The sequence below is a fragment of the Coregonus lavaretus genome (assembly GCF_964263955.1).
Source record: "Coregonus lavaretus genome assembly, chromosome: 10".
NCBI classification, from domain to species: Eukaryota; Metazoa; Chordata; class Actinopteri; order Salmoniformes; family Salmonidae; genus Coregonus; species Coregonus lavaretus.
Window position 1 is genome coordinate 18,285,923 of NC_139997.1, and position 15,595 is coordinate 18,301,517.

At 42.9% G+C, this 15,595-nt stretch overlaps 1 protein-coding gene across 1 annotated transcript in view; it reads left to right on the plus strand.

Annotated features, from left to right (window-relative positions):
* LOC311135926 (glutamate receptor 4) overlaps window positions 1–14,944 on the plus strand; it is a gene marked incomplete at both ends in the record, with an annotated part of 219,263 nt that extends 204,319 nt beyond the window's left edge. The window contains 2 exons of the mRNA XM_084169955.1: window positions 306–443; window positions 14,780–14,944. Coding sequence (XP_084026081.1) covers window positions 306–443; window positions 14,780–14,944 — 303 coding nt within the window. The remainder of the gene's footprint in view (window positions 1–305; window positions 444–14,779) is intronic.
* Between the last annotated feature and the right edge of the window lie 651 nt (window positions 14,945–15,595).

Genomic DNA, 15,595 nt, shown 5'->3' on the forward strand with positions numbered 1-15,595 from the left:
TTTTTGTTTTTAATAAATGTGCAAACATTTCTAAAAACCTGTTTTCGCTTGGTCATTATGGGGTATTGTGTGTAGATTGCTGAGGAAATTGTTTTATTTAATCCATTTTAGAATAAGGTTGTCACGTAACAAAATGTGGAAAAAGTCAAGGGGTCTGAATACTTTCCGAAGGCACTGTATGTATGAATATGTATGTATGAGTATGTATGTGAGTCTATGTTTGCATGTGTTTGTTCTCAACCCCCCCACCACCGCTAGGTCTCTGACTGCCTGTCTGCCCTGTGTCTCTCCTCCAACCGCCCCAGGACAAGTCGTCCCAGGCCCTGTCGTTGAGCAACGTGGCGGGGGTCTTCTATATCCTCGTGGGGGGCCTGGGCCTGGCCATGCTGGTGGCCCTCATTGAGTTCTGCTACAAGTCCCGGAACGAGGCCAAGCGAATGAAGGTGGAGGCACCAACATCTGAACACCACCACCCAAACCACCACCACCACCACCACCTCCCCCACCACCTAACCCCTAGCAGCCCCCACCCCAGCTGCTCCAGCCCCAGAACAAGCCCTCAACCCAGTCACAGTCCAGGGTACAGTCCTGGCTATAGTCCCGGCCACACCCCCGGCCCCAGCCCTTCCCCAAGCACCCACAACTTAGCCACGTGTAGTGAGGTTTTCGACGGGTACGGAAGCAATGGGGATGTTAATCTAAATATGTGGTTGCTTCAAGTTGTGTATTTATGGTATTTTATGTATTGCATTGTCATCAACTCCAATTCAAATAATAGTCCCTTCTAGCCTAGTTTGTTAAATATGTTGAACATGTTTGCGGTCCACATTGTTCTAATTGCATTGCTTTAAAATGGAAATACATTGCTAAACATAGGCTATAGGCCTAATGTAAATTGCAGTCTGGACATGGACATGCCAAACACAGTCAATAAGCAAGATTCAATTCACTAGGCTATTGATAAGGCCTAAAAAGACAGTATAATTACAATCCTAATAAAAACGAAACAACAACTTGTTTAAAATAGGCTTTACCCATGGGTGTATAATACAGACAAGGCAACTTAGACTATGGAGGGTTTTATACACATCCAAATACAAAGAGAAAGGGGGAACGTCCACTGTTATAGTGCTCGCAAATGTAAAGTTTTATAAACATCATGGAACCATATTACAGATCATATTTGCACTTCTCATCATAAAGCTATGGACGGTGAATCTTTCGAATAAGTTAGTTTTTTAAATCAAATTAAACGAAAAACAATCAATCCGTTTTTTTATCCAACAACAATATTTCTAAATAGGACCGGGTCAGATACATGATCTCATAAATCGCTTCTCTTGTTCCATTGCACTGTGTGCACACGTAGGCCTAAATGTCTTTATGCATAACATTCACACGTCTATACAGAATACTAGGCTCTTGTCAATTGTGTCATTGCCCATGTGCGAGGCAAATTCTCAAAAAAAATCTGCCTTTGATATGGCATAATAGGATGACTGAATATAATAGTTTGCAGCAGCTTGTCTTTGGTTTTCGGACGAGGGGCACTCTTTGAAAATGGGGATGGATAGACTTCTTGAACAAGCAAAATGCAGGTATGTAAATTGTGAATAATGAAAAAGCATGAGGGCAAAAACTTCCACAATATTTCAAAGCACTCTCAGTGGACCGTTTAAAAACTCTTTATTTATAGGTTACTTTTGGCTAATGGCCAGGATAAAAAAGACACACCTATGCAATGCTGCTAAACCAGACTTTATTAAGGGGAGGATAGGCTATGCTTGGTTTTTAATCAAATTAAACAAAATGGGAGGAAACAAATAGTTTGTTATAGTTCTAATACGAGATTCACTGGCACAAAAGGCACATCTCTTCTTCCATGGGCACTGTGCGTCATGGCTAGATAGGCTGCCCTTCCACTCTCAAAATCCATGCCATTATCAACTGCTTTGCCATTAAGAAATACTTTTTGTGGGTCTTAAAACTTCCCATTAGAGCTGCATGAAATTGTCACTTTTGCATTTGTTTTTAACCACTTACACTTGTCGAATTTGGCCTATATGGATAGGGCTAAACTGAAATGTTTCTTACAGAAAAATATGGAAAGCAAATGCATAACCATGGTAGCAATTAAAAGGGTACAGTTTGGAGATTATGGGAAAATTATTAGACTAAAGGTGAGGACACAACAGTTCACCTGAAACAAGACTGAATCCAAATATTACGCTGTTGATTTTACAGTGAGGGAAAAAAGTATTTGATCCCTGCTGATTTTGTACGTTTGCCCACTGACAAAGAAATGATCAGTCTATAATTTTAATGGTAGGTTTATTTGAACAGTGAGAGACAGAATAACAATAAAAAAATCCAGAGAAACGCATGTCAAAAATGTATTTTAATGAGGGAAATAAGTATTTGACCCCGTCTCAATCAGAAAGATTTCTGGCTCCCAGGTGTCTTTTATACAGGTAACGAGCTGAGATTAGGAGCACACTCGTAAAGGGAGTGCTCCTAATCTCAGCTTGTTACCTGTATAAAAGACACCTGTCCACAGAAGCAATCAATCAATCAGATTCCAAACTCTCCACCATGGCCAAGACAAAGAGCTCTCCAAGGATGTCAGGGACAAGATTGTAGACCTACACAAGGCTGGAATGGGCTACAAGACCATCGCCAAGCAGCTTGGTGAGAAGGTGACAACAGTTGGTGCGATTATTCGCAAATGGAAGAAACACAAAAGACCTGTCAATCTCCCTCGGCCTGGGGCTCCATGCAAAATCTTACCTCGTGGAGTTGCAATGATTATGAAATCGGTGAGGAATCAGCCCAGAACTACATGGGAGGATCTTGTCAATGATCTCTAGGCAGCTAGGACCATAGTCACCAAGAAAACAAATGGTAACACACTACGCCGTGAATGCCTGAAATCCTGCAGCGCCCGCAAGGTCCCCCTGCTCAAGAAAGCACATATACTGGCCCGTTTGAAGTTTGCCAATGAACATCTGAATGATTCAGAGGAGAACTGGGTGAAAGTGTTGTGGTCAGATGAGACCAAAATCGAGCTCTTTGGCATCAACTCAACTCGCCGTGTTTGGAGGAGGAGGAATGCTGCCTATGACCCCAAGAACACCATCCCCACCGTCAAACATGGAGGTGGAAACATTATGCTTTGGGGGTGTTTTTCTGCTAAGGAGACAGGACAACTTCACTGCATCAAAGGGACGATGGACGGGGCCATGTACCATCAAATCTTGGGTGAGAACCTCCTTCCCTCGGCCAGGGCATTGAAAATGGGTCGTGGATGGGTATTTCAGCATGACAATGACCCAAAACACACGGCCAAGGCAACAAAGGAGTGGCTCAAGAGAAGCACATTAAGGTCCTGGAGTGGCCTAGCCAGTCTCCAGACCTTAATCCCATAGAAAATCTGTGGAGGGAGTTGAAGGTTCGAGTTGCCAAACGTCAGGCTCGAAACCTTAATGACATGGAGAAGATCTGCAAAGAGGAGTGGGACAAAATCCCTCCTGAGATGTGTGCAAACCTGGTGGCCAACTACAAGAAACGTCTGACCTCTGTGATTGCCAACAAGGGTTTTGCCACCAAGTACTAAGTCATGTTTTGCAGAGGGGTCAAATACTTACAGTGGGGAAAAAAAGTATTTAGTCAGCCACCAATTGTGCAAGTTCTCCCACTTAAAAAGATGAGAGAGGCCTGTCATTTTCATCATAGGTACACGTCAACTATGACAGACAAATTGAGGAAAAAAAATCCAGAAAATCACATTGTAGGATTTTTAATGAATTTATTTGCAAATTATGGTGGAAAATAAGTATTTGGTCACCTACAAACAAGCAAGATTTCTGGCTCTCACAGACCTGTAACTTCTTCTTTAAGAGGCTCCTCTGTCCTCCACTCGTTACCTGTATTAATGGCACCTGTTTGAACTTGTTATCAGTATAAAAGACACCTGTCCACAACCTCAAACAGTCACACTCCAAACTCCACTATGGTCAAGACCAAAGAGCTGTCAAAGGACACCAGAAACAAAATTGTAGACCTGCACCAGGCTGAGAAGACTGAATCTGCAATAGGTAAGCAGCTTGGTTTGAAGAAATCAACTGTGGGAGCAATTATTAGGAAATGGAAGACATACAAGACCACTGATAATCTCCCTCGATCTGGGGCTCCACGCAAGATCTCACCCCGTGGGGTCAAAATGATCACAAGAACAGTGAGCAAAAATCCCAGAACCACACGGGGGGACCTAGTGAATGACCTGCAGAGAGCTGGGACCAAAGTAACAAAGCCTACCATCAGTAACACACTACTCCGCCAGGGACTCAAATCCTGCATTGCCAGACGTGTCCCCCTGCTTAAGCCAGTACATGTCCAGGCCCGTCTGAAGTTTGCTAGGGTGCATTTGGATGATCCAGAAGAGGATTGGGAGAATGTCATATGGTCAGATGAAACCAAAATATAACTTTTTGGTAAAAACTCAACTCATCGTGTTTGGAGGACAAAGAATGCTGAGTTGCATCCAAAGAACACCATACCTACTGTGAAGCATGGGGGTGGAAACTTCATGCTTTGGGGCTGTTTTTCTGCAAAGGGACCAGGACGACTGATCCGTGTAAAGGAAAGAATGAATGGGGCCATGTATCGTGAGATTTTGAGTGAAAACCTCCTTCCATCAGCAAGGGCATTGAAGATGAAACGTGGCTGGGTCTTTTAGCATGACAATGATCCCAAACACACCTCCCGGGCAACGAAGGAGTGGCTTCGTAAGAAGCATTTCAAGGTCCTGGAGTGGCCTAGCCAGTCTCCAGATCTCAACCCCATAGAAAATCTTTGGAGGGAGTTGAAAGTCTGTGTTGCCCAGCGACAGCCCCAAAACATCACTGCTCTAGAGGAGATCTGCATGGAGGAATGGGCCAAAATACCAGCAACAGTGTGTGAAAACCTTGTGAAGACTTACAGAAAACGTTTGACCTGTGTCATTGCCAACAAGGGGTATATAACAAAGTATTGAGAAACTTTTGTTATTGACCAAATACTTATTTTCCACCATAATTTGCAAATAAATTCATAAAAAATCCTACAATGTGATTTTCTGGATTTTTTTTTCTCATTTTGTCTGTCATAGTTGACATGTACCTATGATGAAAATTACAGGCCTCTCTCATCTTTTTAAGTGGGAGAACTTGCACAATTGGTGGCTGACTAAATACTTTTTTCCCCCACTGTATTTCCCTCATTAAAATGCAAATCAATTTATAACATTTTTTACATGGGTTTTTCTGGATTTTTTTGTTGTTATTCTGTCTATTACTGTTCAAATAAACCTAACATTAAAATTATAGACTGATCATGTCTTTGTCAGTGGGCAAACGTACAAAATCAGCAGGGGATCAAATACTTTTTTCCCTCACTGTATGTGCATTTTACATTTACTGTACTTTTCACTGCATTTGTTGATAACGAAATCTGAAAATACTCTGGATACATTCAGTAATATGACAAGAATATTCTTGGAAAATTTGGGGTAGGTGCAACATAAGACAAATAATTACAAGGGTTTGAGTGAGAGGTCTAACTAGTGTTTCCAAGTGACCACACACCTCTCCAAAGTGTGCACAGTTTCAATGCAATTTCAATGCACTTGTATGACTCAAAGAAGAGTCTTCAACTATAAGGTGCTTTTTGGAGCTCTCCTAGCTGAGGATCTAGAGCAAGCACACTTGTAGTTGTTTTCTTTGGAACACAGCCCTGCACCCCTGCCTTTACACAATTACTGTGCTTGTTTATGCAATCCAAAAACGGTCCATTATAAATCACAATCTGGGTCAGGTGGGAATCATTTGAAAGCTTGTTATATTGCCAACATGACTAGCTAAATTATAAAATGTGATCTTACAGTGTTAGGCTTTCACTAGGCAATTCAGAGAAGCAGATAGTAATTTTGGTGCGCATAGAATGGTGTCATGAGTGCATTCAGATGCGTGGTCCATGGCAAATTTTCTTCACAATACAACAAACATAGGCTCATTCTGTTCAAGACAACCCAGGGTATAAAGCCATGTCATCTTGTACATTAAATATAGTGATCATAAACATTTACACTGTATATTACATGAGTTTTATGATATGGAAATGTGAAGTGTACATTTGGACTAACGGGTGTTTGACATAACCTGGCTTGGGGTCCTCCCCCAGAATTTTTTGGGGCATCTAAAGCTCATTTCCTGCATTTTTACACAATCCAATATGCCGACTCTATTTAGAACAAAAAGTAAGCAACAATGCCCACAGTCAAGCTAGGTAAGCCATCATTATTACATAGGTTTAAGTAATTAATAAGACTGAACTAGATCAACGGTAATTCAATAATAAATATTGTGTTGCACCTTTAACCAATAGCCTAAAAAATGAACAACTGTTGAAACAATACGAAGACTTTTAATTCTTTATTAAGACATCCTCTATATCAAATTTCAGCCAGACCGACCAGCCAGCCCACATACACCTCATATATACATTAACACACAGAAACAGCAAATCCTTCATATAATTAATCTCATAGGACTAATAGTACTGTAGAGCTCTTTTTATTTGCACAAAATATAGCTGGGTCGCCCCGTCCTGTCCCTAGGGGTCCACCACCCTGCAGCGCCCCAACACAACCCACTCAGCTTTAGGACCTTAGTGAAACATTCATTATTGGTTTCGGGTGTTAAGCCAAAAATTCACCTCACCTCTATCACAGACTGGTCTTCCCTGGCTGCCTGACCCTGCTGAGACCTCTGTCACCATCTGATCCTCTTAAAATGAGGCATGACAAAGAATTACCTTCGTATACATTTATACATTATATTATCCAATAATAGAATCAATGGTTCAATAATTGAAATTAACATTCCTCCCAGATCCCAGACTGTAGCTTTAAGCTTAAGCTGCTGTCCTGTAGCTACTGTAGGTCTACCCATCAATTCAAGATGGAACGTTGTATCATTCACTGATATTGTTAATATACTGCAAAATTCACCCGAGCTCCGTAGACTGGTCTTCCCTGGCTGTCTGACCCTGATGGGAACAATGTCACCATCTGATCCTGCTAAGACATGATGAGCATAGTGTTGTGTACTGACTGCACTAGAGCTGCATTCCCGGGATGCCTGCGGGACCTGCGGGTCCCGACAGAGATCATTGTAGCGCGGTCTGCATTTTCCATGCTGCGGGCGGGAGCGGGCGGTCAGACAGACGACTTTGGGATAAAAATATTTTTGTTGTCCCACAGATTATTTGGAAACTGTCATCTTTCTGCTTTGTATGTGTTAGCCTACCTTTTGTATTAAAAGCACTGATTTTTCGCATTTTTTATTTTAGCCTACCTCTCCTAGTTGGGCGTGAGAGTTCAACTGCGCCTATTATGTGTGGTCTCATTGAAATAGAGTAGGCTGCCTACAGAGCCTTAAAAAAGTATTCATCCCCCTTGGCGTTTTTCCTATTTTGTTGCATTACAACCTGTAATTTAAAATGATTTTCATTTGGATTTCATGTAATGGACATACACAAAATAGTCCAAATTGGTGAAGTGAAATTAAAAAAATAACTTGTTTCAAAACGGAAAGTGGTGCGTGCATATGTATTCACCCCCTTTAATATTAAGCCCCTAAATAAGATCTGGTGCAACCAATTACCTTCAGAAGTCACATAATTAGTTAAATAAAGTCCACCTGTGTGCAATCTAAGTGTCACATCATCTTTCACATGATCTCAGTATATATGCACCTGTTCTGAAAGTCCCCCGAGTCTGCAACACCACTAAGCAAGGGGCACCACCAAGCAAGCGGCACCATGAAGACCAAGGAGCTCTCCAAACAGGTCAGGGAGAAAGTTGTGGAGAAGTACAGATCAGGGTTGGGTTATAAAAAAATATCCAAAACTTTTAACATCCCACGGAGCACCATTAAATCCATTATTAAAAAATTGAAAGAATATGGAACCACAACAAACCTGCCAAGAGAGGGCCGCCCACTAAAACTCACGGACCAGGCAAGGAGGGCATTAATCAGAGATGCAACAAAGAGACCAAAGATAACCCTGAAGGAGCTGCAAAGCTCCACAGCGTAGATTGGAGTATCTGTCCATAGGACCACTTTAAGCCGTACACTCCACAGAGCTGGGCTTTACGGAAGAGTGGCCAGAAAAAAATCCATTGCTTAAAGAACAAAATAAGCAAACACGTTTGGTGTTCGCCAAAAGGCACGTGGGAGACTCCCCAAACATATGGAAGAAGGTACTCTGGTCAGATGAGACTAAAATTGAGCTTTTTGGCCATCAAGGAAAGCGCTATATCTGATGCAAACCCAACACCTCTCATCACCCTGAGAACACCATCCTCACATTAAAGCATGGTGGTGGCAGCATCATGGTGTGGGATGTTTTTCATCGGCAGGGACTGGGAAACTGGTCAGAATTGAAGGAATGATGCATGGCGCTAAATACAAAGAAATTCTTGAGGGAAACCTGTTTCAGTCTTCCAGAGATTTGAGACTAGGACGGAGGTTGACCTTCCAGCTGGACAATGACCCTAAGCATACTGCTAAAGCAACACTCGAGTGGTTTAAGAGGAAACATTTAAATGTCTTGGAATGGCCTAGTCAAAGCCCAGACCTCAATCCAATTGAGAATCTGTGGTATGACTTAAAGATTGCTGTACACCAGCGGAACCCATCCAACTTGAAGGAGCTGGAGCGTTTTGCCTTGAAGAATGGACAAAAATCCCAGTGGCTAGATGTGCCAAGCTTATAGAAACATAGCCCAAGAGACTTGCAGCTGTAATTGCTGCAAAAGGTGAATAGTTATGCACGCTCAAGTTTTCAGTTTTTTTGTCTTATTTGTTGTTTGTTTCACAAAAAAATATCTTCAAAATGGTAGGCATGTTTTGTAAATCAAATGATACAAACTCCCCCAAAATCCATTTTAATTCCAGGTTGTAAGGCAACAAAGTAGGAAAAATGCCAAGGGGGGTGCATACTTTCGCAAGCCACTGTGGTCAGAGAATCACGTGGCAGTTAGTTTACTACAGTGTCTGTATATAAATATTGATAATGGTAAGAAGTGGAGGGCACTCAACCAAAATGAGTCGAAGTGCAATCAAAAAATGTAATCATCATTGAAAAGGCACAATGCGTACATAGGTTAGGCTACTATGGTGAGCAAGCGTTGCTCCTTTTCTTTTTTAATAAGTATGGATTACCCATTTATTTGTCTCTGCCTGCAAATCGTCCTCCTAAAAGGTAGGCTATATCCTATAGGCCTATACAAAACATAGCAAGTGTCGCTGTCATCATTCTTGCTGCTTCCAGTTCAGTAGCCATACCTGCAAGATCAGGTGCGCATGTGGTCTCAAGTAATTAGAGTAGGCTATAGCACGGGGCAGTTATCTTTCCAAGGAAATGTACTTCCTAAATAGGCCTATGATTAGGCTATAGTTTACTACGTTGCCTAGAAATGGGCCTAAATATTGATCACCCATATTTCTCTGTCTTAAAATCTTCCCACTCCTAAAAGGTAGGCTATAAAAATTGCTCAAGAGAAAGTGCAAGTCTCTCCAACTCTGCTCTCTTCAAACTACATCTAGCATATTGGCTGATATAGCCCAGTAATACAATATAAGGGCCATGAGAGAATCTCTGGTAATGTAACTTATTTCTTAAGTTATTTTTGCGCGTTTGATATTGGCTATATGGTACAAAATTGCTGGGACCATGGCTGGCAAGTGAGCTGTGTCACATATAAGCCTAAAATAACATTGCGGGACTGCGGTTGGGTTTGGGACCAGTTCTTGCGGTAGCTGGTGGGAGTCGGAGAGAAAGCCAGCGTGTGGGGATGAAGAAATCAGTCCCGCGCAGACCTCTACTACTGTTAGAGCTGTTTATTACTGTGTCAGTGTGAAAAGTAGGGAATTAGCTAGGGAAACTGACAGATCAATAACGTTACATTGCCATACTGACCAATAAAACTCACATTGCACTGAAAAAACGTCAGAATATCAATCTTCAAACGTTTGGTCGATGGTTTCATTGTTTGATTAAATTAGTGTGATTGAGGCAAAAATAATAGCTAACATTAGCCAACTTTTGGCAAGCTCTCTCTCTAACGGTACATCAACTGGCGAAAGCTAGCCAAGTACATTTACTTCTGTTCTGAAACGGGACAAAACAAAGGCTACAAAACATTTCTATACAAACAACAGCTGTTAGATAGTAATAATAGCCACCTCATATTGCTATCTGACAGATAACTAGAGGCTAGAGCTGACCTGGTTGTGGTAGCTACTAGCTAGTGTAGCTTATTCATTCACCTCAGCCGAGACGGGATGAAACATTAGCTAACGTTACATGTCAGTTACAATACCAACTGATCACTGCATATAAACACATGTTTTGTTAAACAGCGTTACCTTGCCATCTACATCAGTCAACTAAAGAGTAGCCAGTTTCTGCTCTGCCCTATTTTACAACTTGGTGAAAGAACGCAACACATACACACTGAACTATGCTCAACTCTCCCGTGCTGTTCCAGCCAGCCTTCCAGAAGCTTTGCATTCACACAGCCTGTCAGCCTGCTCTGTGGTGTCCGCATGGTCCTAAACCATTTACATTTTAGTCATTTAGCAGATGCTCTTATCCAGAGCGACATACAGTTATTGAGTGCATACATTAATTTTTTTCATACTGGCCCCCCGTGGGAATCGAACCCACAACCCTGGCATTGCAAACGCCATGCTCTACCAACTGAGCTACACAGGACTACGTCCAGCCACCTGATTACACCAAACAGCCTACCCGACCGCTCGGAGGCTTCCGCATGGTCCTAAAGCACACCCTTGCCGTCTTTTGCCCATGTCCCCCCGCTTCTCCTTCACACAAACTGATGTTCTGAAAGAGCTGAAAAATCTGGACCCCTACAAATCAGCTGGGCTAGACAATCTGGACCCTTTGTTTCTAAAATTAGCCACCGAAATTGTCGCAACCCTATTACTAGCCTGTTCAACCTCTCTTTCATAACGTCTGAGATCCCCAGAGATTGGAAAGCTGCCACGGTCATTCCCCTCTTCAAAGGGGGTGACACTCTAGATCCAAACTGTTACAGACCTATATCCATCCTGCCCTGCCTTTCGAAAGTATTTGAAAGCCAAGTTAACAATCAGATCACCGACCATTTCGAATCCCACCGTACCTTCTCCGCTATGCAATCCGGTTTCCGAGCTGGTCATGGGTGCACCTCAGCCACGCTCAAGGTCCTAAACGATATTATAACCGCAATCGATAAAAGACAGTACTGCGCAGCCGTCTTCATCGACCTGGCCAAGGCTTTCGACTCTGTCAAACACTGCATTCTTATTGGCAGACTAAATAGCCTTGGTTTCTCTAATGACTGCCTCGCCTGGTTCACCAACTACTTCTCAGATAGAGTTCAATGTGTCAAATCGGAGGGCCTGTTGTCTGGACCTCTGGCCGTCTCTATGGGGGTGCCACAGGGTTCAATTCTCGGGCCGACTCTATTCTCTGTGTATATTAATGATGTCGCTCTTGCTGCTGGTGACGCTCGGATCCCCCTCTATGCGGACGACACCATTTTGTATACATCTGGCCCTTCATTGGACACTGTGTTAACAAACCTCCAAACGAGCTTCAACGCCATACAACACTCCTTCCGTAGCCTCCAACTGCTATGTGGACAACTACAAATACCTAGGTGTCTGGTTAGACTGTAAACTCTCCTTCCAGACTCACATTAAGCATCTCCAATCAAAAGTTCGATCTAGAATCGGCTTCCTATTTCGCAACAAAGCCTCCTTCACTCATGCTGCCAAACATGCCCTCGTAAAACTGACTATCCTACCGATCCTTGACTTCGGCGATGTCATTTACAAAATAGCCTCCAACACTCTACTCAGCAAATTGGATGTAGTCTACCACAGTGCCATCCGTTTTGTCACCAAAGCCCCATATACTACCCACCATTGTGACCTGTACGCTCTTGTTGGCTGGCCCTCACTACATATTTGTCGCCAAACCCACTGGCTCCAGGTCATCTATAAATCACTGCTAGGCAAATCCCCGTCTTATCTTAGCTCACTGGTCACCATAGCAACACCCACCCGTAGTCTGCACTCCAGCAGGTATATCTCACTGGTCATCCCCAAAGCCAACACCTCCTTTGGCCGCCATTCCTTCCAGTTCTCTGCTGCCAATGACTGGAACGAACTGCAAAAATCTCTGAAGCTGGAGACTCTTAGCTCCCTCACCAACTTTAAGCGTCAGTTGTCAGAGCAGCTTACCGATCACTGCACCTGTACACAACCATTCTGAAATTAGCCCACCCAACTACCTCATCCCCATATTGTTATTTATTTTGCTAATTTGCACCCCAGTATCTCTATTTGCACATCATCTTTTGCACATCTATCATTCCAGTGTTAATACGAAATTGTAACTATTTTGCACTATGGCCTATTTATTGCCTTACCTCCATAACTTACTACATTCACACACACTGTATATATATTTTCTGTTGTATTTTTTACTTTAAAAAAATTAAACTGGTGGGCGGGGGTGGTCAAAAATGCAATTTCAGAATGTTGGGGGGACATGACCCCCCCGTCCCCAGTGAAAGTTGCACCCGAGTCCTTGTAATTTACAGCATTTCCCTCACTCAGATAACAAAAAAATTGCAAATTAGCGGGTTGGAAGGGGGCAACTTCTTGTCATGTGCGGTGCTCAAGTTCAGAATGGCTGTCAGTCAAAACCCGTACAGAGCTGTGAAGCGGAGACCCAGAGCTCTGACATCATGTATAGCATGTTAGTGTACAGCCACTGCGTTCCAATTTAGGTACTTATCTGTGTCCAAATATGCAATTTTCAACCCGTATACGGGTACGAGTGTAAAGGGCTACAGACAAGCCTCAAATATTGCCACCCCTCTCACCTCAGCGCAAGCGAGCTGATGTTAGACATACAGGTAAATTGCCAAACCTGACATTAGGGATGGAAAATGCCAGCATGCCAGTTTTTACATGATGAAATTACAAACTAACGTGCATTTGACACTTGCGTCTCCTTAGCACCAGCCAAAAATCGAGCCCAATGTCTCATGCTGTTGACTGACTAGGGTTGCAAATTTCAGGAACTTTCCCCAAATTCCCAGGTTTTATAGAAATCACAGATGCAGGAATCCCTCCCTGCTTATTCCTCCCTGATGCTGGGAATACTCCTACCGGGATTTCTGGAAATCTGGGAATTTGGGGAAAGTTCCTGAAATTTGCAACCCTAGTCAGTCAACAGATTTCCCAAAAATTATCAGGTTTTCTAGAAATCCAAGTTGGAGGATTCCCTCCCTGCTTACTGTATTTCCTCCTGACTCCGGGAATCCTCCAAACTGGATTGTTTGGGAAAGTTTCTGGAATTTCACAACCCTAACTATGACACACACAGGCACTTGCTCCTCTGTCTAAACCAGACAATATAAAAAGGGAGAACCACAGGTTTTAATGAGAAAACAGCCACATGCACACATAAAGTTAGATAAAGCAATATAACACCATACATTATTGGGGAGTTAAAGCCTAAAGTAAGTGGAAGCTAACTGCCCCTCTAAGAGTTATATTGATTTGAGCTCCTTTCTCTAAGATATTTCCCTCGTGTCCAGAGATATTGGACTTGCAGATCTACATTCTCAGTACAGTATGTGTCTGACGGGGTTATTTGTCCCCTGTTGGTGCTCTCTTGGCTCTCTCTTTATTCCCTTTACTGTTCCTTGGTCAGCAGCCCTGTGGTCCCTCAGCCACACATGACTCATCCATTGTCTAATAACCATAGTAGTCAATGGTAGTCGTGTATTAAATGTCCACATAAAGTGGCGTAATAAGATATTATTATTGAATGGCCCTGATGGTTGTCCTGTGAGTACGTGGTGTGACGTTGGATGTAGTTACTGTATGATATTCATCCCCGACATTACCCATCTTCATGATGATTCCTGATCTTAGAGTTTTTAGCATAATATTGCCGAGTGTGGCCGGTCCGAAAACCCATACTTGCATCCTAAATAGTAGGCCGTTTGAGTATGCGAAAAAATAAAGTTTTATAGTATGTGACATTTAAAAAAATGTGTATGCTTTAAATGACCGGATGTCATAATAACTTCGGCTTGTAACCTTTTTGAGAATTTCACACCCACAATGCATTCAAACCGGATTAAAAGGAGGGCTTTGGGATTTGATAGTTCTCTGAAAGTAAACAAAAAACTAATTGAAGATGGCAAATAAGACGAGAAAATATTACGCTACAGCCATGGCATACTGCATACTTTTTACTAAACATTATGTCATAATTAGTATGCGACGATGAGTACATATTATGCAGTTTAAGTATGTAGTACGCTAGTATGAGTATTCAGACATGGCCAATGTCTATATGAGCTGACATGTTTTTTCTGTCCCTCTCTCACCTCTTCTTGCTATCGCTCACCTCTTCTTTCTCTCTCACCTCTTCTTTATCTCTCTCTGCCTCCCCTTTGTTCTTTTCCCCCTCCCTCTTTCTCTATCTGTTCCCCCGTCTTTGTCTTATTTTCATCTATTCTCCCTACCTCCCTCTCCACTTCTCACTACCTCTCCTCTCTCTCTCTCTCTGTCCCTATCTCCCCTTTCTCTCTTATTACCCTTCCTCTCCCCCCACCCCTGTCCCTCTCTCTCTGCCCCCCCACCCAGCTGACCTTCACGGAGGCCATGAGGAACAAGGCACGCCTGTCAATCACGGGCAGCGTGGGGGAAAATGGACGCGTCCTGACGCCTGACTGTCCCAAAGCGATCCACTCGGGCCCCTCACTCCGCCAGAGCTCCGGCCTGGCCTTGGTCTCCTCCGAGCTCCCGTGAAAACCAAAAACCTCCCAAGTGCCTTAAAAACTACCTACCCACAACCACCATATACCACAAAGACACAGGACAAGCACCAACCTAACCGGACACCACCACCATTGTGTGGGAAGAGAGGGACTATCTAACGTTGTGGACTTGTCTAATGTAGCAGAGATGGGGACTCTAGTGAATTGGTGGTCATTTTGGAAGGAGTTCTGTGGAAAAGTACAATCTGGATTTTCACTGTGGTCACGCTGGGACGTATTGAAATCAAGGTGGCATTTTTCGGGTGCAGAGGTGGAGATTGCATCTGACATGTTCCACTCAGACCCTGTGCCAACTTACCATACCTCCAACTGGCGAAGGAGGAGGAGGAAACGAGAGTCAAGTGAAAGTGAAAAGTAAATGACCAGAAAACTGTCAACTTTAAACGTGTAACTCTGTATCTGTGGGTTGCTGACTGTGAATTGGCAAACTGAATCACAATCAAAAAGTGGACAATATCTGTTACCAGACGAGAACAGCGTTCAAAAGACAACTGTAAGTCAACAATTCACTAAATATAAATAACTGACATCATGTGGGAGAGTGTCCCCCGGTGTCACCATGGAGATAAAAACTATAATTATTCATGAACTACAATAACTCTATTGATAATGAATATATGAT